This window comes from Rhinolophus ferrumequinum, chromosome 8 (genome assembly GCF_004115265.2).
Source record: "Rhinolophus ferrumequinum isolate MPI-CBG mRhiFer1 chromosome 8, mRhiFer1_v1.p, whole genome shotgun sequence".
NCBI lineage: Eukaryota > Metazoa > Chordata > Mammalia > Chiroptera > Rhinolophidae > Rhinolophus > Rhinolophus ferrumequinum.
In genome coordinates this window covers 63,358,143-63,383,698 of record NC_046291.1, presented here as the reverse complement: position 1 = coordinate 63,383,698, position 25,556 = coordinate 63,358,143, and the positions used below count along the sequence as shown (strand labels likewise).

Genomic DNA, 25,556 nt, shown 5'->3' with positions numbered 1-25,556 from the left:
CTCAACGTGTGCTCTTTGTCTTTCAGTGGGATGGAGTTGGTCCTATCCCAGGACTGTCGAAGTCCCCCAAAGGGGTTGAGATGCTGTGGCATCCGTCAGTGGTAAAACCATATCTCACTCTTCTGGCGGAAAGTTCCAACCCCGCCACCTTGGAAGGCTCTGCTGGATCTCTCCAAAACCTCTCTGCTGGAAACTGGAAGGTAGGAGGTCTTCTGCATGTCCACACTTCTTTCCATCTGTGCAGCCACAAAAGCAATAATGGTGAAAGGACATGGTTGGTTAGAGTTTGGAAAGGGTGGGAGGAAAAAGGGTGGGGGTAGATAACAGCTGTCTGAGGGGAGCCAAAGATGGATATGACATGCCCTTCCTGAGAGAAACTGGAGGCTAGTGAGAAAAACGGACACATCCATTCAGTACAGTGTAGACTCCAAGGGATGGGTATACTGCTGTGGACGTCTTGACAGAGGACATCTCACCCAGCCTGGCAGGGGAGGGAAAGGAGAGAACCAAGAGGTAGGCAAGGTTTCCTGGGGTGGTGCTACCCAAATAGAATCTGGAAGAATGAGCAGAATTAAGCCGGCAAAGTCTTAATTGTTGGGGGTATAGAGGAAGTGACCCAGATAAAGGGACAAGAGAAGAAAGGCCTTAAGATGAAGATGGTGTGGGTGGACACTACAGGCTGGTTGCTGGGGCATTGAAGGCAAGCAAGGAGTGGCCGACATTGGAGCCAGGCGTTGTGAACAGGCCTGATGGCCAAGCTTCAGGAACTGGGACCTCACCTCCAGACCAGAGGCACCACTGAAAGGGTTGCAGCAGACAAGCAACACAGGCCGATGTGGATATTGTTGAATGTGGCAGTGCAGAAGGTGAATTCTAAGAAGAGGAAGGTAGAGGCTGAGATTTCACTGGGGAGCCAGGTGAGAGATGCCCAGGGCCTGAATTAGAGCTGAGGTTGGGCAGTGATGCAGGCAAGGAGAGGGGCCCGCTATTCCTCTCTCAGATGCTTACAGAAAATGTGTATGGCAAAAGTTTCTGCATTCCTCGCAGGTGTGTGACTTCTTTAAGAAAATGGAAGGTGGTTTCCTACTCTTACCACTATAAGCATGTTCTCAAAACTTCTATACGTCATCTAGCAACTTCCCAGACAATCCTTGTGTGAGATGTTTTCAGCCTCTAGAAATTTCCTGACAGGTATATCTTCGTGGAGTTGTTATAATGATTGTTTTTGGCTACTTCCTCCACCACTACCTCCCAAAATAGAATCTTTTGGCCACTGGATTATCCGTGACAGTGAAAAGCATTGCTAGGCCTAGGTATGCTTTATTCCATGCAGCCAGCTGCTACAATGAATCTATACACGTAACTATGGCCTCGTGCTAAGCCAATGGGGTTGTTGTCTTATTGTTGTTCTTAATTAAAGTGCTAATAGCTTGGAATCCAAGTGCTGGCTCTGGAATCAGAACCCTTGGCTTTGAACCCTGGCCCTTCCACTTACTAGCTGGTGCTTCGGATCTGTCTGTTCTCAGTTTCTTCATCTGGAAAATAGAGATACTCCCTACAGCACGAGGTAGTTGTGAGGAGTAGTGGAAACAGTGAATGTGAAGGGCCTAGGACCGTACCCAGCACATAAGTATGCATAATACTTTTGTTGGTGACCCATCGTTCGTCTCCAGCTTCTTGTGACATAGGATCATTTGATGATAATAAAAAAGACAGTAATTAGAAAAGAGATGTGATTTGAGTTGTGTAGTATTTCATTTCTGGGATCATTTAGTGAATGGAAGCTAGATGGTAACCTCATTTAAAATATGAACAGTATCTAAAATAGTAAATCAAAATGCTGGGCCCTCGTTAAGAAAACAAGAAAATCGTGACCACAGATGTTACCACAAGCTCCTTGGGGGGGGCAGCAGGGATGATTGCAGGGCTCCGGAAAGGACCCGCTCAGGACTGGGCCAAGCCGCCGCTCTCCACGTGAGACGGGCGTTGGTTCTGCTGCAGGCGTCAGCGTGAGAAGTGGATACAGCTGCCTGAGTGCTTTACCCTGTATTTGTTTCATATGAAGAATGTTAATAGGATCTTTGAAATGCATCTTTTCCTCTTAGGTGTATTATTAAAATAATCTCTTCTGTTGGTACTCAAGAAACTGAGTGGCCAGTCACATATTTTAATGTTCAAAATAATACAAAGGGCTGGCAGACCTTTGTCCTCATGTCTTGACCACCACAGGAAAGTATTAGATGTTTTATGAGCAATGTTTTTCAATTATTCTAAATTTCAAAAGACAGTTTGCCTTGGTAAAAATGTTAATGAAAGTTAAAAGTAAGATTAAAGACCCATTTTCAAAATGTTACCTTTTTTCTTTTTGTGGTGTTTCCCTGATGACTTAGCTGACTTAGCATTACAATTCGTAGGGTGCACAGACTGACTCACGGTACAGACTTGCCTCATAATCACAAAAGAATGTCTTGACTGCACATTTAAAAAAGAAGCAGCATCTAACCTTGAATGAGAAAGCATTTTACATATAAATATACTTACTTTTTCACCAGTGTGTACGAATTATGTTGCTCAATGTTTCTGGAGAATTCCTTTCTTCTGAGGCAAGGAAATTTTCCAAGGAACCTCTTTAAAAGGTTTTAAACTCTAAACTCTAAATATTGTTGCAGAAAAGATAGGAAAAAATGACCTGATGGACACGGGCCGATGGGTTCTGGGCCCTGCCATCCTATTTACAGCCTCTGGACCTGGCATGGGGCCAGCTGCAAAGAAGATGCAAGATCCTTCCTTAATCATGTTTATGTATCTGAGGTAGAAAGTAATCACTGCCTTCTCTTTTCTGCACAAAAATATCTGGCAGATGGCAGTTTGAGATTTTCAGGCTTTGGGATTTCTTTTCAAATCAGTCATCCTAGCCTATCTTTATCCCAAACTATGGTTTTCTCTTTACTGACACCACAGATTTAATCTCCAATTGGAAAGAAAACATTTAATCTATTAGTTCATCTTTTGGAAACATCTTTTTTAGGCAACAGTAACATCTGAGAGTTGAACTCTGTTCCGTATTACTTAATGCCTTGTTTTGCTCACTAGTTTGCAGCGTACATCCGGGCGGCCGTCCGCAAAGAAAAGGGGCTCCCCATCCTTGTAGAACTTCTGAGAATGGATAATGATAGAGTGGTGTCTTCTGTGGCAACTGCCTTGAGGAATATGGCACTAGATGTTCGCAACAAGGAGCTTATAGGTATGTTCTGGTGACCAGGTGAGCTACAAAGAGAGAGCCACTATAGCATGTATAAAACTCTTTTGATTTATAAAAACATGACGTTTAAAGTGATTAGCAACTGAGTCCTAATCCTTGGTTTCTTGCCATATTTGAGCATCTCTGCTGTCCATCCTTTGTGACCATTTCTTTTCAGCAAGAGATATCTTCATTAATTAAACCTTGATCAGGAAATGTACATTTTCAGGAAAGATAGCAATTTGAGTTACACTTTACAACACTGCTTGATAGATTTGGTGTCTATATTCCCTAAGAGAGGTTCATTTCTTGAGCAACAAAAAAAGTTCAATTCTCCCTTTCTGATTTTTAAGGCTGATATCTGCTAGTTAGTTCATCAACACTACCAAGTTATAAATAAAAAAATTTAAAAAATAATGAAACCTCTGTAAAGGTTTGTGGCTTTTCCCCCTCAGATCTGTGTAAACGCCCACCCCTAGGCAGAGCCACACTCCCAAGGCCGTTTCCACCCAGGGCGGGTCTGGACTAGGGTGAGGCAAGTGAGGCACACATTTTTAGGAGGCAGTCACCCTCGGCTCCATCCAGATGTAGGATCGGCACCTGTATGAACCTGAGAATGGGCATCTCTTGGAGATTTGCACCCTAGGTATCTCTGCTTGCCTGCCTCCAGGGCATTGCCCCATCTCAAGCAGGGTGTGGGGTAAGCAGAAGCTCAGAGACCCTCCAGAAGACCTCAGGATAAACCCTGGATCTGCTGTTCACTGGCTATGGACCTGCCGTGGGGGGTGGGGGGGCGGTCGTCCCATGTTGAGCTGACCTGGGCTCAGTTCATGCATCTCAACTGAAAACTTCCTCATCTCCCTCTGAAAGGGCGTGGACGGTGCCTGCTGTCTTCACCACAAGTCTGCTGTGGAAATGAAAGAAGAGGGTGAGGCAGCTACTTAGAAATCACCAAGTTGCACACCAGTCCCCCAGCTAATGATAGGTCAGGGGAGAGGGAGGGGAAATTCGACAAGATCTTATGTGGATTAGTGAATATATATTGAACTCACTAAAATACACCTACCATAAGAAAGAGGGAGGGGGAGACAAAGCTGGAGAAAGGGAGCTAGAGAAAGAACAGGGGCAACCACGTTTACCTTAAGAGTTGCTGTGAGGTTTCACTCTGGTAAGTTGCACCAAAGCCCATCACAGAGTGGGGGCAGAATTGCTATTTGAAATTACTGCCTAGATTACCGTGCTCTGTGACATACCGCTGTTTTGAGCCAAGTCATCCCCCACAAAGAGGAAAGGAGCTGCTTTTCTTGTTCATACAGTCCAATTCATGTCCGATCCCAGTAGAGGCATTATAACTCCTAGTTCCCACACGGCCCTGAGACAAATCCTCTAGGTCCCTCAGGAGACACTTTTAAACTTCTTTTTGTTACATCTGTGTTGTTTGAATTTCTTATAAAATGCACATATAGTGTAGGAGTTCTTAATGCTAAAACATAAAGGGCTGACAACAGAAGTCTTCTGGCCTGTCATTCCCCAACTGGGAGGAGACGCGGGAGGGCAGGTGCAGGGCCAGCACCACTGAGCACAGCCCTTTGGGAGGAGCAGTGTGTGTTCAGAATCCTGGCCTTCTCTCCCTGCACCCTGTTTCCTGTGAATGTCCCAACGCCCTTTTAAAGCTCCACAAGCATTTTCTCGCTCCACTGATGAGCAGTTTTTTTACCCACCTGGAGCACTCTTGAACTATTTCCTGAGTCACTTTTTCTTTTTGCCCTGTAAAGATCCCTTTTCCTCCTATGAATTCTGAAGCCCTCCGTATTCAGTATTTCACTCTAATTTCCCCAGCACTTCTGCCCCTAAGAACCATCCCCTTCTCTCACTCCTTCCCTCTCTCCTTACGTCCATCACCAGCCCTAGCAATGGACTTTCTCTTCAGAGCCATTTTTCACAAGGAAACCCAAGTTTCATCACTTTGTCCAAGTTCCTGCATGCTCACCTGAGTCGGCCCAGCTGCAGGCTCTGAGGGAACCACCAGGCTCACTCACAGGCAGAGTGAGCTGCCTTACCCCAAGCCTCAGGAGTACAATTTAGAGTTGTGTCTTAGCAGAATGACAAATTACACATCATGGACCTTTTGGTCATTCGTGAGTATTTAAAATCACCAGTGCTAACGTATCATCTGTTCTCAAAAACCACATTTATCTTCTGGCTTACAGTGTCATCACTGTTCTCCCGCTCTTGGTTGTGAGTTAGCCAGAGTCTTCCCTTTGACATGCTGTAAATTATGCAGCATGTAGTCAGGGCCTGTCTGCTTACCAGTGTATGTAAACAGGTCTTTAATAAAAACCCATTTAATATACACTCCATTATTAGCATAGGAAAAAAAATAAGAAAATAGTTGCTTGAGCTGTAGTTAATTTCTTTTGTGTGTAGTACAGTTACTCCAGTTTGTCCGTTGGTAATTGAAATTGAAAAAGCTAGAGATAATCTCCTTTTGGAGGGAGGTAAGAAAAATTGGGGATCTGTAAAGAAATACTTCAAAATCTAGGGGACTCCCCAGCCTGTCCTATCAAGAACTTTATTATTAAATTACTCCTGGGAGATAATATACCCATAATTCTAATACCAAAATTTCACTTGTGTCTTCTTTAAAAGAAACTAACATGTCATTATCACTACTGATGTCAGACCATCTGATAGACACCCTCAACGTGGTACAAATGTGTGACTGTATCCAGTTCAAATTTTAAGATCCAGATAGATTTAATGAAAAGCATTGTTTGGCAGTCTTACTTTGTCTCGTTTTAAAATTTAAAGATAAGTTTTTTTAAAGCTTTAAGAGGAAGCTGAGGTCTTTTTGATGCATATGAATTGAATCGAGAATAAAATTTACTATCATGATTCCTGTATTTCTTGCTGTTAATGAAAATAGTTAAACTAAAACAACTTGATTGGTATAAATACCCAATTTTATACACTTCTTCACATTTTCTTTCACCAGTTTATAGTAATGTTTTATAAACCAATCATTTATTTAAGTGACGTTGCAATAAATGTTAACTTTCCCCCTTACAATTATCATATTTGTCATTTTATTCTTTGTTGTGGGTTTTTTTTTTGCCCTATTATCGTCTCTTTTGAGGTTTTGTTGTTAAGACGGCATAGTCACAGTCTTAAAAACAATCACAAAAAACCTTGCACTGTCTGAAAGTCGAATGAAGTCTTTTTCATTTGGCAGGTAAATACGCCATGAGAGACCTGGTCAACCGGCTTCCCGGCGGCACTGGCCCCAGCGTGCTGTCTGATGAGACTATGGCAGCCATCTGCTGTGCTCTGCACGAGGTCACCAGCAAAAACATGGAGAACGCCAAAGCCCTAGCTGACTCTGGGGGGATAGAAAAGCTGGTGAACATAACCAAGGGCCGAGGAGACAGGCAAGTCTGCTGCACGGAGATGCGCTCATGAGGCTTTGTTCCTGGTATCATCCTGGGATTGATAAGGGCCTTTGTAAGGATATGCTTCCTATTGGAAAGGATTTATTGTTGCATTTCTTACATGCCAATAAGCTAAGCAGTTTCCAGCAGGTACAACCTGTTTTGCTGAGACAGGCATTTAGGTCACGTGGCCCCTTTTCTGGTTTTTATTGTAATGTCCCTGCATTCCTTTCTGTCTCTAAAGCCGCATTTGGTCACGCCGACCCTGGAAAAATCAGAAATGCCATGATGAGGAAAATCTGGGGGCGCCATTTCCCTTGCACCTTGGGCTCTGCTCCAGGCTCTGGGGCTTATTCTGCAGGAACATCTTCTTGAATCCTCAGCTAGGGGATTGATTTCTCTGCAGGTGCCCAGAAAGTATTAAAATCAACACTCTACAGCAAGGCCTGCTGTGTGGCTTCAGGATGTGCCCTGGGTTTGCATCCTACATTTCCCTTTGCTCCTGGGTAACAGCTAATTAACGAAGTAGAAAAAGTGGGGATTAGAGAATCGGTGGCAAAGTAGGTTTTGTCATGGAGCTATAGTATGTCTGAATTTGATTTAGTATTGGATCACAGACTCCTTCAAGGAAGTGAGAAGTAGGACTGCTTGGTGCTTTCACAACACAACAGGACAGCAGCCACCCATCCATGGTGAAATGGCCCCTCTCCCCACTTCCCACCTCGTTCCCTTGTCCGATTGTTCTTCACAGCACTGATGTCCCCCTGATATTTATTGCTTTCTGTGGCATCTGAACTCCCCCAGTAGCAGGGACTTTGTCTTTTTGTTCATTGCTGTATCCTGTACATCTAGAACGAAACCTGACCCATAATAGGTGCTCAGGAAATACTTATTAATTGGCTGAGTGACACTGCTAGAACTCATTATGTCTTTATACTTTTGAAGGAATTTCCAAAATATAACAATAACGTAACAAAGCATATTCTCATTTCACAGAAACTATAGCTATCAACATTAACTGTATTTCCTTTCAATCTCTCACTTCTTATGTATCTTTTTTTATTTCATTCATAAAAATGCACACACTCGTTTTTATTTCAAAGGAAATTAAAACGTTACAGATAAAGCTAAGATCCGTCCTACTAACTCCCCCGCCTGGTCCCCTACCCTCTCCCCTGAGGTAATGTAATCGCTTTTTGTGCTCTTAAAGTTTTGTTAGTCTTCATTTGTGAAAAGCGTACAAAGAAGGTGGAGAAAACCAGTGTCAAAACTTTGTATATTAAAAAAAGTTATCACCCGGTCTAATCTGGTTTTCAAAATAAGAGTTTGAGAAAGTCCTATATCAAATCAAGTTGTCTTCTGAACATATATTTACCTTTCCTTTTGATTCACCAAGTATGTATCGCCTACCTGCTCTGTGCTACAGCAGTGACCAGATCACACAACCACCTCTGCCCTCAGGTAGCTTACATTCCATGGGCAAGCTAGATGAGGTCCTAACTAAGAAACATGCTTAGCCTATCAGATGGTGCTGAATGGGGGCAAATAAATAAAATCAGGGAAGATGGTAGGGCATGCCACAGTAAGGGGAGGGAATTATATTTTTAGACAGGGTGGTCAGGGAAGGCCTCACAAAGATAGTGCCTTTTGAGAACAGACCTGGAGGTGGGGAGGGAGAGAGCAAGGAGTGAACTCTCTGAGGGAGAGCATCTCGGACAGACGGAACAACAAGAGAGGTCCCTGAGACAGAAGAGTGCCTCGTGTGTTTGATGCAATAGCAGGAAGCCAGTGGGACTGAAACAGAACCAGTCAAGGGGAAAGGAGGAGGAGGGAAAGTAACTAGCAGTATAGGACCCTGTGGGTCAGCATGAGAACTGACTTTTACTCTGAGTAAAACCAGAAGCCATGGGAGAGTGTTCAGCAGAGGAGGGATGTGATCGACATCCCTTGAAGGGATCATAATGACTAGACAAACCCGACCCCCGAGCCCTGGTGGCAGCAGTCGGTGGTAAAGAAGTGGTCGGTTCTGACATGGTTAAAAGGTAGAGTCAACAGAATTTGCTGGAGGATCAGATGAGCAGGATGAGAGGAAGTAAAGGTCAAGGGTGCCTTCAAGGCCACAGCACGGAGTTCCATTTACCAACATGGGGACGCCCCCGGAGGAGCAGGTTTTAGGGAGAAGCGGGAGTTTGTTTTGAACATGTCACATTTGAGATGTAGATGAGACATCCACTTGAGTGTCTGGTCAACAGGAGAATATGCTTGAGTTCAGGGCAGAGGTCCAGGCTAGAAATACAAACTTCAGAGTCATCCGTGTATAAATGGCACTTCAAGAGAAGTGAGGTGGGCTGAGATCAATAAAGAAGTAAATGTAGAAGAAAAGAGGCGTGAGGCCTGATGTCCCTCATAGTCAGAGGTCAAAGAGAATGAGGAGCCAGAGCGCTCAGAAGAAAACCAGGCACACATGGTGGCCCAGAAGCCAAGTGAAGGAAGTGTTTTAAAGGGGAGCATGTGTCACATGCTCCTGCTTGATCAGGTAGGGTGAGGACCGGGACTTGTCCAATTGAACGGTATTTTTGATGTCATAGGTTTAAGAAAAGATGGGCTGAGAGAAATTAGAGATGAGAATACATAACTTTTCGAGGAGGTATGCTGCAAAGGAGCAGAGAAACTTCCTTTACATTTCTCAGGAGTCAAGTAGGTTTCTGCTCATAGAATTTGTCTCTAAAAACACCTACCTAGCCTAGCTGTTTGTATCAAGGTGTGTACCTGGCACACTCCTGCTTTGTCGAGTGTTGCAGGTAGTCCTTGGAGTCAGACATGGGGTCTGCCTTTCTGCATCAGTCCCAGCTGCCTAGCGCTTAAAGACAGGGAGATGGACAACAGTAGGACTGTCAAAACCCGCTAAGAACGGGACGGCCATGACCTTCACGGTCATTGTGGGTGCCTGAAATTTCATCTCTGGTCATTTCTTTGAGGTATCTCCTTGTTCTGTTGTCCATTTTGAAAATATAAAATTTAGAAAGGTTTTGAGTGGGTTGGTTTGCCTGGTTCTGTCCTTGACTCATCAGGAACACTAAGAGGAGTGAGTCTTGGGTGGGAGCTAGGATGAAGAAATCTCCTACTCCCAGGAACAGAGAGGTTGAAGCCCCTGAATTTGCCTATACTCTGCCCACCCTGAATCCCTCAGTGTCATTAGCAGCCCATAGTCTGTTACCAGGCGTGGAGACAGTGCTTACAGCCTGCTCACCTCTCTTCTTCTTCCACTTCATGCAAGTTTCATAGGAAAGATAAGGAGTAAAAGAAGAAATCAGATTTTAGATCCATGATACACACTTAAAGTCAATTTTCAATGTAAAAATGAATTCTGAAGAGAGAGGTATTCTGTCATCCTCAGGGCTGACTCCCGGAGCCCAGCTCCACCCGGACATGGGCATCTGATTCTGCCTCAGCAGGAAGCTGCACGTCCCTCTTCACTTACTGGTGAGAGGAGCAGCTCCCAAGGTGACATGCAGTGACTCAGGGTCAGCAGTGCTTACAGAGTGCCCATTTCAGCAGAATGTGTTCAGACAGGGAATTAATAACTAACCACATTTTCCAAATCGAGCATGAGAGCACGTATGTACATTTGTTTACATAGAGATATAAACGATAAGGCAATGGAAGTGTTTTCATCAAAGCCTAATGGGGTGGGAGGGAACATTTAAATTCACTTGGGAGGGTCCTCGCTCCCAGGATGTGTGGTCATGGTCACATTGACCCCACAGCTCCAGCAAGGTCAGCTCCCTGGGGGACATGGGGAGGCTGAAAGAGGCCCTCACCTTGAAGGTCATAGGCTCATCCCGACCACAGCTTCTCCCTGCAGAGCTGACTGCCTGGGAGCTGTGCTTTGGTCTTTGCAGCGCCTGGCCAGCCTTGAACTTGACTGACTCCCAGGTGCGCCTGATTCCTTGGTAGTGTTTTCTAGCAGCGGCTTCCATGCCCTCTGGTCCTTGGAAAGATGGCCTCTTGGACACTGATTCGCAGCCTGAATATCTCCAGTGTAGCCTGGGGCTGTGCCGCCTCTATTTATTAACATCCTCGCTCTCTCCCTAGATCATCTCTGAAAGTGGTGAAGGCAGCAGCCCAGGTCTTGAATACATTATGGCAATATCGGGACCTCCGGAGCATTTACAAAAAGGTAACTTACAAGAATAGCTCTGGGATAATTAGCATTCATCAGAACACACATTCGTAATCATTTATTGTAATGAAATGTCATTATTCATTTTGAGAGGTTTCTTTTTCTCCTTTAACTCCGCAGGATGGGTGGAATCAGAACCATTTTATTACACCTGTGTCAACGTTAGAGCGAGACCGATTCAAGTCACATCCTTCCTTGTCTACCACCAACCAACAGATGTCACCCATCATTCAGTCAGGTTAGTGGGTAAACTCCACTCCTTGGTGAGGACATTTGTGTGACAGAACATTGTTTCCCAACCAGAAAAGATTGAACATAAGCTATTGAACTTGTCATATTCAAATACTCTGCTCTTCCAACCAAAAGCCTTCTTTGGGAATTACATGCGACTGTAAACAACAAACCCATTTTTCTCTGTTCATTTTAAAAGTTTTATACAAGTTTACACCAACTACAATGCATACAAGTATCCCAGGGCCGTCCATCCCATCCCCTCCCCTAAGATTCTGCTTCACTGGGTTTGTGAAGGGGCCCAGGAACGTGCGTTTGACAGGCTGGCCCAGGGATGCGGGTAGGAGAGTAGAGGGGCATAGTTTGAGGACCCCTAGGTTGTAGCTGAAAATGGCTGCCCTGCCTGCCTGCTGGCCACAAGTTTGGAATCTCTTCTGAAGTGATTTTGAGTTTCTTGATGAAAACTCACTAACGGTGTCCTTTAGAGAGTCTCTTGGCACCCATAGCCTGGGAGAGCTGTGCTCTGCTCCTACACCCTCCTCACCACTTAGACCTCCATGCCCTCGCTGCATTCTAGCCCCCCAGAGTTCACGGATAATGGGAACTGGCCCTGCAGCTGGCTTTACAAAAATTCCCTTTGATTTGGAAATTGGGGCTCTTGGCAACCATGTTACCTACTTATTGGTGGTGTTTAGTTTGGTAGAAGGAATGTTTTGACTAATTTTTTTTTTTTTACACGTAAGGACAGACTATTACTACCAAGCTAAGTCAGTCCTGTAAAATTAATTCTTAACTAAATGAAACAGGAAAAGTAGTATCTTTTTTTTTAATTTGGCTGTATATCTCCCATTCTGACATATAAATATTATCAGTTGTATTCAGCTGTGCTACTGCTGGCAGTCTTATTTCTCATGTGGACATACGTGTCCAAGAAGACTAATATATGACCAATGGTTCTTGCCACATAATTGGATGTCTCTACTTGCCCTAGGAATTTGCATACAGTGTGTATTTATCTTAGTTTTTAAGTTATGAGGTGTCTTCTTCAAAGAGAGCTATGCTTGTTTTTTGACATCCTTACTGAGCTCCCAAGGTAGCCTGAGGCTATCTTCTTTTAAAAGAATGTTGAGAATTCTTTAGGGGTTCAGAAATAGGGGTGCCAGGGAAAGCAAGAGATTTCGCTGCATAACCAAAGTCATATGTACAGGCAAAAGAATAATTTCAGACAGATGAAGACATAGTTACTAAGCAATGGCCTTGTTTTGAGGACCTCTTAAATACACACCCTGGGCAATGTTGGTGAGCCCCCTCCGAACGCCGACATAACCTTTTGGACTCCATTCAGAGGTAGGATATAATTCATGCTTGGTTCCATTTATTCTAAAGGCTGGTCATCCATCCGTCATCACTAGTGTGGCCTTATGGGCACATCTGATGCCTTCCTAATATAATTGTGGGAGGCAGGTGGGTATGTTCTATCCTAGCATCTCTAGAAAGTAAGCAACATGAGTGGCACATGGACACTGCCCGTGAACACTCACCTTTGTTTAACACCAAGCAATCCTATATCAGAGAGGTGACTTTTTAAGGAAAATATTTCAGTGCCGGTTTTTCTCTGAAAGCATCAGTGCGTGTGAAACCACTGGTGGCACGGTCTGGGCACTGATGTTTTCAAGTGGATCGAGTGAATAAGTGATCACTCATTTATAATTAACTTTAGTGCAAGCAAGATAGTTTTTAATGAGAAGAAGAAAAAAGGTATGCAGTGTTTTCCTCCTGTGCAAAAATGTCCAAAAGGAGAGCCATGGATAGATATGTTATTGTCAAATGTTTGGTTCAAGCTGAGATTAAAAAACCTGGGCCTTTGTAAGTCAGGCTTCTCTGCACCATGAGCTTCTTGAAGAGCCAAGCTTACTGAGTTTACGTAATTTCCCTGACAGCTGATCACCTTAAAAAGAATTGTAAGTGTTATGGTCTGGGCACTTTTATTCAAACACATTTAGAAATGCAGACATTTTTGAAATAATTAGAAATCAAAATATCTTGTAAAACATCTATTTATTTACTGAAGAGCTGCATGTAAAGGGTAATAGATGGGTGCTTTACAAGCAGCTGAACTGAACTTACAAAGGAGCAAACGTAACTCTTGCATGGCTCGTCAGTTCTTCTCAGTTTCAAAGGCCCGATCAAGTCACTGAGGCCCGCTGCTGGGGAACCTGCATGATCTCTGCGCTGCACCTCTAACTAGGCAGCCGGCACTACAGCTCTTCAGTAAGCTCAGGGGTGGACAGCACGTCACGGTGGTGGGCCTGCAGGTCGCCTGCCAGGTCCTGGGGGCTGGCTGCTCTGCAACTCACGGCACCGCTACAAGCTGATTCTCAGCCCCAGCTGCGCAGCGCTTCTAATTACTGACCTGTGTTTTTCCAGAGACACTGACAATCTGATTTTCTCTTCTCCTCTTTCTCTCTCTCTCTCTCTCTCCTCCTTTTGCCTCTTCCTTCAGTCGGCAGCACCTCTTCCTCACCAGCACTGTTAGGAATCAGAGACCCTCGCTCTGAATACGATAGGACCCAGCCACCTATGCAGTATTACAATAGCCAAGGGGATGCCACACATAAAGGCCTGTACCCTGGTAAGATGCCAGTTGGGTGTGTGATAGAGTACCTCGAAAAGCCGCGTGTTTCCAGGCACGCGGCCGGTGGCCTGGGGAGTACCCCATGCCTGCATTGAGACTGTCCCCCAGCAGCAAACCATGTTCCAGTCTCTCCATTTCCTGCTTCGGGGGCTGCTGCCTTTTCTGCTTGGTTTAAGTTCAGTAAGCTGAGGTAGTGGTCTGGTGACTTCAAGTAAAAAGAGCACTGCATCCCGATGACAAGTGATTTCTGGCCTCCCTGCAGCGCATTTCCTCTGGCCCGCTCCCTCCCTGCTCCAGCAGTCTTCCCGAGTGTCCCAGTGTGTCAGAGCCCTGAGCTCTGCTGCCTAGCAGGGTCACATCTCCCAGACTGGCCTGAGAATGGAGGTCAATTTCATTCACACTTCCGTGGAAAAGAGTTTGAATGAAAAACAAAATGTACAGTGTGATTCCCCTCAGAGTGATTATTTTTTAAGAATAACAAATATAATGTTATATAGTATTGATATTTTATGTCCTATTCTGAAAGCTGTGCATATAATATATTGAAAGGATGGCAACCCAAAGGGTTGTCAAGATTTCCTATTCTCTCCATTCTCAACTATCTTGCATATCATAACTACTCTTGAGGTTTCAAATAGTGTGAGCTATCAAAAAAAAAAAAGCACTCTTTTCTCAAAAGACCTATTTATTAAAAAGAAATAAAAGCTGGTGGCAACTTAACTGCTGGGGGAGCAGTCTCAGTTGTGCTGTTGTCTTTGAAATTGTGATTTCACAGGACTGTTTACTAATCGACTGTTGTTACTATGGCAATTAATAGCTCAGAAAATTGCAGATGCTACATTTCCAACATCAAGCTCTTTGAGAAGGAAATGCACATACAAACTGAAGTGCATGCATTGTTACTTCAGATTTGCAGCAGCCTGCTTTATTTTAAAGATTGCGTCCTTAGCATGCCTCCTACTGTATCTCTGTGCTTGCTTCAATAAACTAATTTGCCTCAAGTATGTTTCATTTTCCTCATTAAAAAATGCAAACCTGTGCTAGCCTTAACAATAATAGAAGGGTAACCTCTGCCATGGTTGGCATCATCGGGAGTCTAGTGGACTCTTGAAGACGGCTGTCTGATTACCAGGCTCTTATTGTTTTAAAACGTACTTAAATATGGCAGGCACAAGCATATGCCTCCGTGTGCCCAAACTGCTTAGAACATGCCTGTGCCTGCTCTTCAGGACCTGGGTTTTTGAGTCAAAACGGTTCTGAAGGCGTGGAGCTTGTTCTGATACTTCCTCTACCTGACCCAGTGCTGTAGCTCAGAACCCTGAAAAAGTGGTGTTTCTTGGCCCGGGGAGCAAGGCTGCTATTCAGAGCCAACCAGGAAAATCTTCACAGGTGTGAACAGTGCCCTGCAGTGACCAGGGGGTGAGAAGGAACCTTTTTTGGATGAGCTATGCATTGGCGTTGCTTTTTGGTGACACACACACAGCCTATTTTGCCATATTCATTAGCTCCTGACAGCCCTGGGGTAAGCAGCAGCCCGGCTAGATCCAGGGAGCCCAGGCTGTCCCTGTCTGTGCTTGCCCTGGGGAAGGCAGGCCATGTGAGGGACAGCACCAGCCCCTTGCAGGGAGACCACACAGCCTAATGGACCAGGATAATGAGCACTAGTTTTAATTTCATAAAATATTTTCTTACAGGCTCCAGCAAACCTTCACCAATTTACATCAGTTCCTATTCCTCACCAGCAAGAGAACAAAATAGACGGCTACAGGTGAATGTGCAATATCATTTTTACAGAAGGCCGATTAGCAGGGAACAACACAGTAAGGCGTCCGCGCCGGTTGACTTACCAGAGCTGGGCCAGTGTGGCAGGGGCCGAGGGGCTTTCTCTGGGGATCTCCACTCCTCAGAAGCTCATCCGTGGTTTAAGCAAATCACTTCACAGTAGCCTCATGTCCTTGAACGTCCGAGTCGGTGCTGCTGAGACCACCATGCCTCTCATGGGAACCTGCTGAGAAGTCTGACTCATATTCTTTACCCAACAATTTCCTTTTCCCCACTTTTTAGTTTTTCCTGTTAATCTCTCAAATCTCTTCCATCCTCTGGGTGGGGTGAGGAAAGGTTGGTAAGCACTGTCCCATCTCATTGTCCCATCTCATTGTTCTCTCTTCTGTGCACCTCATCTCCATCTTCATGACTTCCTCCCATTCAAGCCTCCACAGCAGGTGTCTGTCTGCTTCAGAGGTGAAAGTGGACTCAGCCCTGCTTAGTGAACCCCGCTCTCCATCAGGGTGGGGTCTTGTGGTTGTAACATTCAGTCTCTGTTTTCATGGGTGGCCTAAAATTCATTTCGATCCTTTGATGCCATGTCCACCTGGGTCATCTGATCTCACCTCTTACCTTCCAGTACCCACATGAGCAACTGGGGTTTCCCAAACAAGCCTACATCCTGTCTTTCAGATAAGGATTCTTTCTCTAAGACCTCTCTCCGTTTTTTCATCTTTTCGCAGTAGATGAAAGAAAAGGAACTTCCCAAATCACTTATAATTTATGCTATAGTTCTTTTGGTCAGGACAAATAGCCGCAGAATCATAACTCCTTAAATTAAAAAGAGAATTTAGCTCTGAAATCCTTATAATGTTAAAATGCATGTAGTTCCAGAATACGATGTTGACATCTATGGTAAATTTGTTACGTCTTACGAAGTGGGGGCGATTTGGGCATGATCAAGAGGAAAGACAGACATGACAGCTTTTCTACAAACATGTTTGAAGAAATTCATGTGAGATCAGAGATAGGACAACACAAAAGGGAATGGGGGCAGGGTGCCCACCTGTGTGCGGATCCCCACCTGTGTTTCACCTTGCTTCCTTAAGGATGGATGTACTAGCCCTGGCTTGGGGAAGTCTCTTCCTTTAGAATTGTATTTGCTTGCGTGTCTCTTCTAATTTTACTACTCTTCTGCCTGGAGATTGCTTGTTCTTTTAATAGTACCGCAGGGCTTCCAAAGTGTACCTGTTCACCCCACTACATATTTACTTTAAAAATTGAGGGATGGACTCAGTTTTCATCTCTGAGGTACACGTTTTAAAAGATGGTTGTACAATTGTATAACTATCCAAAGCCCAAAAATCCAACCTCCAACTAAATTCAGCATGTGCTAGTGGTTCCCTTGTGCCAAAGCAAAATTCAAGTTCATCCTTCCGTTGCACAGGTAAGAGACCCCCCCACAGCAGAGCGCAAGACTGGGCCTCTTGTAAGGAGGGAGGAGGTAGCCAGATGCTCTCTTGGGCTCTCCTGAGGCATTAACTTCTAGAGGCCCTTAGGAGAGGACTTGAGCAAACTCTGCAAGCCCACCTGTAAATGTAGTTTAAAAATCTTTTAAGTCCACTAGTAAACAGACAGTGTGTACCAGAAACAACTTTGAACCATCAGTTCACAAATACTGAGTACTGCTTTAAAAATATAAAACAGGAAGCCCACCTTAATTTTCCTTAAAACATGTATTTCCCAAAATTGCTTTGATTTATTTGCTTTTTCATTTTCATCAACAGCATCAACAGCTGTATTATAGTCAAGATGACTCCAACAGAAAGAACTTTGATGCATACAGATTGTATTTGCAGTCTCCTCATAGCTATGAAGATCCTTATTTTGATGATCGAGTTCACTTTCCAGCTTCTACTGATTATTCAACACAGTATGGACTGAAATCGACCACAAATTATGTAGACTTTTATTCCACTAAACGACCTTCTTATAGAGCAGAACAGTACCCAGGGTCCCCGGACTCGTGGGTGTAGCATCAAGATGCTCCGTAAAGGAACTCTTTCTTTCTAACCTTGTTTGGATTGAAATGAAAAGTCTGCCGTGCTGATATGCTGATGAAATGTGAAAGTGAAATGGAAGGAACGAGTGAAGAGCATATTTTTTTCTTTTTTGAGGAATTATCAGGGACGTGAGGAAACCTTGAGGAGAGAGGACTTTCAAAGCTCTATTTAGGTGTTAGGTCTAATTACTTGTAGATTCCGTAGTCTGGTGAAGGTGTGGGCGATGTGATGAGAGAGTTGAGAAATGGGTGAAATGAGATGGGGAATGTGTAGGTCAAATCAAATTAAAGATGATTTTTTTAATGTGAATAAAGTTATGTTCTGATAGTTTGTACAGAAAAAAAATGGATGCCCTTCATGTTTTATTGCTATTACTAAATGTCAAGGTCGTATGCTATTATGTCTTGTAAATTTCTTTTGTTGGTGTAAATATGGAAATGCCACATTGGTTAAGTGCCATCATTTGTAATGCAGTGTGTCATTTGAAAGGAGATTTGAAGAAACTGACAGCTTAAAAAACAAGTGGGAACCCCAAGGAATTGTTAGCAATTAAAAACAAACTACAACATCTTTTGTTTTCAAAATGAATCGTGTACCTTTGAAGCACAAAGTCCAGTCTGGTATAGCAGCGCCATGGCCATTCCCTGCCTCTTTCATAGGACACTTCACTGCCATTTTCTATGCACATGGAAGAAAAATAAATGTGGAGATTTCATCCTTGGAAATTTGTTCCCTGTTCTTTTTTATTTTCTGTGTATAATACAGAAAAGCAGATTTAATACATGTGAATATACATGTTGGATACAGCTTAGATATAGTCAACTATTTTGGAATTTTCCTAGTTGTATACAGTTAATAGACTTGGTGAGATAGACCAGATCAAAGAACGAAGCTATGGACCTCTTTATCTTAGTATTTTTATTTCTTGGGTTCTGTTTTAAATCTAATGCTCCTTGTTCTTTTATCATATTCTTTGTTTGCTTGTTTGTTTGTTTTTCAGGTAGCTGTATATATTAACACTACTTTACACTTATGAGAAATTACATTTGGCAGCCCAGCTCTAACTAAATTGACAGACTGCATTTGGCATCATCTTTAAGAACTTGGTGACTACATAAGAACAGTGTTTTGGCATTTATTGGTTGGCACCAATGTAATAAACCTAAACAATTTCTAAATAATTATTTTACTGAGTAATTCCATGAGACAGTAATTCCTCGATTAGAGAGAGGGTGGGGGAAGCCCCCACACACATGGTAGGCAGGAGTCCTGATAATACCAAGCATTATTTGTAAGCTTTTCTCCATCTGTGGAGACAACAAGGGTACCAGCCCCAGGAGGCTCAAAGTCTGAAACCTACCCATCTTGCGTTTTCCGCCCTGCATCTTACATGGAATACAACCTACATGGCAAATCAAATCCAGACGTATTGACTTAACTCAGTCAACGTCTTGCAAAAGTGGTACAAATCATAGATTAAAATTCGCGTGCTTATATTTGTGAGTATATGGAGAGACTCAAAAGAAAAGTGCTTTTCCTTCTTGAATGGACTGCAGCCCAAGATTAGGCTCCACAGTGAAATGGAAATGGATTATAAGCAGGAAGATTCCTAAAGCCTGCCAACGTGGGCCTTTGTGATGTGCAGGCTTTCTGCCATGACACCTGAGCAGTTCCCACTGTCATACTGCCCGGCTGCCCTTGGCCTGATATGCCCTGGCAGAGCTCAGAAAACAGTCCTCTAGATGGCAGAGACTGTCGCATTTCTCCGAAGAACTGGCATCAGGACTTGTGAGATGTCTGGTATCCATTTGAGCTCTGAATTACTGATTTCCCTGAACCTGATATTTCGTGGCTGGGTTCAAGGCCCTCCGTCATTCAAGTCAGGAATACAAGGGAAGCTATAGCTGGCCTGAGCTGATTGACAGCAACTGCCTATTGCTTTTAGTGACCTCATTAGTTTTAGGGGGAGCTTAGTGGACCCAGGTCCCCCACTCTGTTAGGCAGCATTTCAAAAAGTAATCCAAATTTGGGTTGTAGAGAACTCCTCACTTGGTCCTCCAGCCAGACCTATTGGGGCCAAGAAAGAGACCTGTGGGTGGGGAATGAGCAAATCAAATGCCCTCTAAGGCTCCTCCCTTGTGGCCAGAGAAAAGGAACAGCAGGAAGAACTTGAAAGATACAAAATTGTACCATTGATCAAAAAGCTGAGCCCACTCTTCCGTCCAAGGTGTAGGAACAAACAAGCTCTACTAAAACAAAGTTGACTTCTTATTGTTACCCTAGTGTCACCAAGTAGCCTCAGAATTCAGTCCTCAGGAGGTCTGTGGTTCTGCTCAGAGAGGAGTTAGCACCGGTCCACCCCATCCTGCAGGGTCAGGACTGCACTGAGCCAGTGTCGGTGAGCTAAACCAGTATGTCTTCACTCTATTACAATCACCTGGGCAGCTTTCACACCTAAGAGGGTCCCACATGGACCAGTCACAACCGCAGGAGGTGAGTTCAGGCATGACTGTTCTTGAAAAGCTCCCTGGGTGGTTGTAGTGCTCAGTCAAGGTAGAAACACTCGGCCCACACGCCACTCCTCTCACTACCTTCCTGCTCTGTGACCTGAAAATTTAGTGGTTGGAGTTTAGGGTGTGGAGTTTGCCTGGAAGAGAGTGATCAAGATTTGGAGTGTTACAGGGTGAGGTGAGGTTTTTCTTCTTGCCGAAGCATGTATTTTTTGCCCATGCATACCTTTTTAAAGTGATGCCCTTTGAAGCCCATGGGTGTTTGCGTGTCAGAAATAATGACCTCACACACCCATAACTGTTTTAGTTTTCAGTCCCTGGCCTATGTTTGGTTGTCCATGTGACTGCTGGTTCTTGAAGTGAAATGCCAAGTGTTCACTTTATCAAGCACCATTTGTGAGGAACATCACATACATTATCATTTAATCCTCACAGCAAGTGTATGAAGTCTGTAGTAGTATCCCATTTTACAGATCCTGAAGCAAACTTGGAGAGTAAGTTGCTAAAGATGACCCAGTGAATAAATGGCCGAGGCAGGGTTAGTTAGCACTACAATCTAAACTACAATGCCAGTGTTTTTAAAATTCAGTAATTTGAGTTCCAACTGAAATATTATTTCCTGAAAACTTTTTATCATTATCTTAAATTTGCAAAACGAACCTCTATCGCTACTCTAAAGGAAAACCCATCATCACTGGTAATATATGAAAGGTAACCATAGAAATGAACCACTGGTGTCACATGGACCTCATTTTGGGAAATGCGTCCAGAGCATTCTGATGTGTGCGATGATTTAGGTTGGGCTGGGAACTCCCTTATGAGCCATGTCTATGATAGGACTCACTCAAACAAAATGTGCCACTAGACGACCTTCTCATTTTGATGCCTCAGCAATACGTTTGGAGGATCACATATCTAAATCCCCTGGATGGTGGTTTTATTTCCAGATTATAAGGAAAAGTTTGTAAACTTGCCCATTGCTGTTCAACTACTAGATTTTTTTTAATGTTTATAACAGCATTATTCATAATAGCCAAACCTGAAAACAACCCAAATCTCCAACAAGAGAATGGATAAATGAAGTGTGGTATATTCATGTAATGGAATACTAGACAGCAATGGAAAAGAATGAGCCACAGATATGATAACATCAAATAACACAGATCAAAAACATGTTGCTTAAAAGAGAACAGACCCAAAAGAGTACATGCTGGATGATTCAAGAATAGGCAACACTCACCATGGTGATAGAAATCAGAACCATTGTTGCCTATGAGCGTGGGTATTGATTCGAGACCTTTTGGAAATGATGGAAATGATCTATATCTTGACTTACACATTATACAAAACGCATCAAAATGTACACGTAAGATCTGTGCATTTCACCATGTGGAAAATTTATTCTAATAAAAATATTAACACTTCAAGTCACTAGAGAAATGTGTGATGACATTGTCTGAAACCTGGCTTTATGACCTAGAGTCAAAGCTATGATTACTAGTCTCCCCTGAATTGAAAAAAAAATAGTTTATATATGTCAAACTTACAAATATTCACGTAGAGTGGTTTCTCACACAAAAGATTTTAGCACAAAATTCTTCACAGTTATATACACAAGTCTACTTAAAAGCTGACAGCTTACCAAAATTTAAACAGAATCTTAGAATATACATATTTAAAAAACACTATATGGGAGTGTCCTTTTGAATGAGCTATGATTGTATACATTTACATGTGTGTTGACAAGATGTGAGTTGAGAAGCAAAATCTTGAGCTCATGTTTAAATGTGTTGCCGAGAGAGAAGTGTGTCACTCCTTTTACTTAATGGTCCAAAGAGATGTCTAAATAAATACCTCACCCACCTCCGTGCAGGGAAGAAGTGTGGATGAAGAGCCCATCTGCCAGAGAAGTGTGAGCAGAAAAACGGTCAGTGAAATCAGGCAGAGCAGCTAATGGGATTTTTTAACTCTGCAAATGCAGGGCAGACTTTGAATTCAAAGAGGACCTTTGCTGTAGGTCAAGGAAATCCTTACAGGAGATGCAGGGAACAGTTTTAATTAGTGTGCAACTGGGGAGGGAGTTGGAGGAGATAGCAAGGGAAGCAAACCATGTTTGGAATTCCATGGGGCAGTTTCCAGCCTGATGGACGGCTGCCCTTTGCTGGCCTGCCAGAGGCTGGACTGGGCCTCAGAGACCATGTGCAGCCCTGAGCTGCCACCCATACAGAGTAATGGTTCTTCGCTGGTACTTGTCAAGTCTGCCTTGCTTTAGAAGATCTTGACTTTTATCTGTTTTAGTGCCCTTCCCTGTTTCTATGTCAGCAGCTTCTCTGGAAGCAGCTGGCATGTCCCCGAAGTGGTTGTTTGTGCATATTGCCGTTGCCTAATTCTAACTTGAAATCACTGAAAAGCATTTTGGGCTATCATAATCGTTTACACGGGTCATAACTCGCTCTTTCATTATTAAAGCCCCATCTAATGGTTGGGGGAATTTTGACATGATGGCCTATTTCACCCTCCATTCATATCCCGGTGATGAGAGAGCTGACCAATACATTGTCCTGTAAAATAAAATTAGAAAGATTTGGTGCTGGGTCAAAGGTGTAATTCTGAAATTAAGTGGGAAGATATCACTTTCCTCCTTCAGAAATCCCTTATAACTGCTCATTTACTCCCCAAAAGGCAACACCTCTGAAATTTGCCTTTATTTGTTGGGAATGAAATGTATTTGGCTCCAACGCCTTGGTGAGCTGCCATATACTAAGTACTAATCTCATAAAATGACTTCAGGGAGTATGATACCACTCCAGGGTCTCTCTTCAGGGTTCTTCAGAGTCTGTGGTCATCCCAGTCCCATCCTAGGGAGCTCTCTTTCCTTTCCAGGTGTGAGAATGAGTACAGTGAGGTGTGCCCAGCTTTCTGGGGACTGGAGGAAGGGATTCAATCCAGATGGGCTCCACGTTGGAAATGACCATCATAGGAGGAAAGCTGGCGTTTACGGAAATGGCTGTGCTTTGAGAACGGCATTTCCGCCTTCACAAACATACTTTGTGAGGACAAACAAGGAAGCACATTCCATAGCTGTATGATTTGAATATTCGCATGTCCATCAACATCACTGCAATCATGTCTGGCCTCAGTGGCCAGCACTCTCCTTCTTGTCTCTAAAGTGTGGTCAGAAGATAATCGTGTGTTTATGTAGTTTGCAACTAATTAGGTGCCTCTTTTTTCATTTGTATTGTATGTATCCTACTTTTTAATCACTTTTTTTGACACTTAACAGTTCTATGGAGAAAAGCTGTCAGAGGATAGGTGAAGTAGTATGGAAACTCATCAAGCCTGTCACCACAAAACATCTTAATTGGTGAAAAGCTGGTCCAACTCCACCTGGAGCTATTAATATTGTTCTCTGAGGCCACATCACTGCGTCGCAGTAATATACTGTCACTGGGGTTGACAAAAAAATGTATACACGTGACTTGTATTCATCTTTTTTTATTGGTATATATGGAGTATTACAATTTTAATACAGTTTTTCCTGTCTTAAAATGTGTATACATTCTTTTGGCACCCTCTGTATTTGGCTGATAAAGTCCCCATAAGTTGCAGCTGCAATAAATAAGTTATAGAGGTTTTGTGTGTTTTTTTTCCTCCCTCACATACTGAAATGAACCGAGAGAGATGGACCAATGCTAGTACGGTAGTTCTACAATGTCTTCATGGATCCAGGCTCCATCCTAATTTCTGGGCATGGCCCTCATCCTCATGGCTTCCCAGCTGGCTGCAGGAGCTCCAGCCATCACATCCTCATTCCTCAATATGGAGAGAAAAGTTGGGAAAGTAGACCCTGGCAACTGAATCAGCCTCTTAAAAGAGCTTTCCTAGAATCCTCACCTATGTAATTCATTGGAAAAGTAGTTTTTACCTGGGCCCATTGCCACCACTGCTCATGGAGGGGTCCTGTCAGTAAGGAAAATGAGGGAATGGAAAAGGGAAGGCATTATCAGTCTCTGCTCAAGATACAGATGATGCTATGAGATGATCCCGACACGTCCATCATTCTCGTTCCTATGAATGTAGGCTCCAAGCCAGGGACCCATGTTGTATTAATTCTATGCTTGGGCAGAAGCCATAGTACCCATCCCTCCCTAGACATGAAAGCTAACCAAAGCTGGATGGAATTCCTCAAGCTCAAGTAGTCCCAAGGGCACAACTCTCCAGCAAGTCAGATTCAATGTACTGCTCCATTTCGTAGCTTAAAGGTTAACCATGGAAAGCTGTCATAATCAGCCATGTGTGGCCACAACGCCCACCCTTTCAATCTCTGAGGCACAGAGCCACAGGAGTCCACAGAATTACCTCAGGAGCCAAGGGAGGGACTCTGGGCCACTCTCCCTACTGCATCAAGAGCAGCCCACCATGAACAGCTTTCTATATCACATGTCCACATAAGATTGTTTTAGTAAGCCTTCTACAGCTAAAAATAAAAGCAATGGCAGCCGTTTCGTAGCCAATGACTGCTCCTGACTGGCAAGCCTGGTGGAGTTACAGCAGCAGCAGCCTTCCTCAGCCACCCAAGAGAGAGTCCCTACAACTCACTGTGCATCTGTGGAACATTCCCCAACAGTGTCCTAAGCACCGTGGGAAACCTGGAGACTGATGAAGCTGCCATCACCCCAAGGCCTTGTAGCCCCCCTGAGCCCATCAGAGCCAACAGCAGCCGTCAAGACTGGGTTCAGCTGGCAAGGAAAGGCTCATTGAGAGACAGGGCCTCAGCTTCAGGCTAATTCATGTCAGATGCATTCTAAGCAAATGCACCAGGAAATAACTGAGAATGCCAGGGGGCTAAGGAGAAAACCAGTTCGATCCAAGTGTGGAAAGGAGGTCAGGAGGGAGAGGCAGAAAGAGGTAACTGGGAGTTTCTCGCACTGGTTTTGTTTGAGGACAAACCTCCTGATGTTAACCTTTTGCTGAGTATTTACTAGGATATTAGGTGAAAGGACTGTGCTAAGTGCTCTCTACCCACATTATCCCCTTTAATTTTCATAACTCCTAAAACAGAGTACAAGAAGAGAAAATCGTCCTCAGAAATGGAGAGTCAGTGGCCCAAGTTCACATCAATTGGAGATTGTAACCTCGATCTGTTGGATTCCAGAGCCCCCATTAGCCCTCGGAGTCTCCCTGAGGAAGCAAAACAGCAGTCACCTCCAGCCCTCATCTAATCTATATGGGTATTTATACTAAAGTAAGTCCACGTGATAGCCGCTCTCCCAGCCAGAAACCTCCCTCTAGCTTTCTACCGCTTCCTGGCCAAATTAGGCTCCAAGAATGCAAACTAGTTTTAATGTTCACCTTAGCAAAGATAACTTGGAAAATAACCTTATTGGCCCAAATCGAAGTTGATGTTTTTAAAAACAAAATTATAAAATGGCCTGTGCACAAACTGCTGAGTCCTGGCAGGTCTGCAGCACAAGACCTCACAGAATCAAATAAACCCAAGA

At 43.7% G+C, this 25,556-nt stretch overlaps 1 protein-coding gene across 15 annotated transcripts in view; it reads left to right on the top strand.

Annotated features, from left to right (window-relative positions):
- PKP4 (plakophilin 4) overlaps positions 1-18,268 on the top strand; it is a 227,473-nt gene extending 209,205 nt beyond the window's left edge. For 12 of the 15 annotated variants that reach the window (XM_033111700.1, XM_033111698.1, XM_033111709.1 and 9 more), the window contains 8 exons: positions 27-200; positions 3,094-3,244; positions 6,474-6,669; positions 10,765-10,849; positions 10,973-11,090; positions 13,587-13,715; positions 15,413-15,486; positions 17,270-18,266. In XM_033111700.1, the coding sequence (XP_032967591.1) occupies positions 27-200; positions 3,094-3,244; positions 6,474-6,669; positions 10,765-10,849; positions 10,973-11,090; positions 13,587-13,715; positions 15,413-15,486; positions 17,270-17,518 (1,176 nt within the window). In that variant the 3' untranslated portion in view covers positions 17,519-18,266. Of the gene's footprint in view, positions 1-26; positions 201-3,093; positions 3,245-6,473; positions 6,670-10,764; positions 10,850-10,972; positions 11,091-13,586; positions 13,716-15,412; positions 15,487-17,269 lie in introns of all 15 variants that reach the window. The other 3 variants (XM_033111702.1, XM_033111704.1, XM_033111701.1) reach the window with 2 other exon arrangements.
- Positions 18,269-25,556: the final 7,288 nt, after the last annotated feature.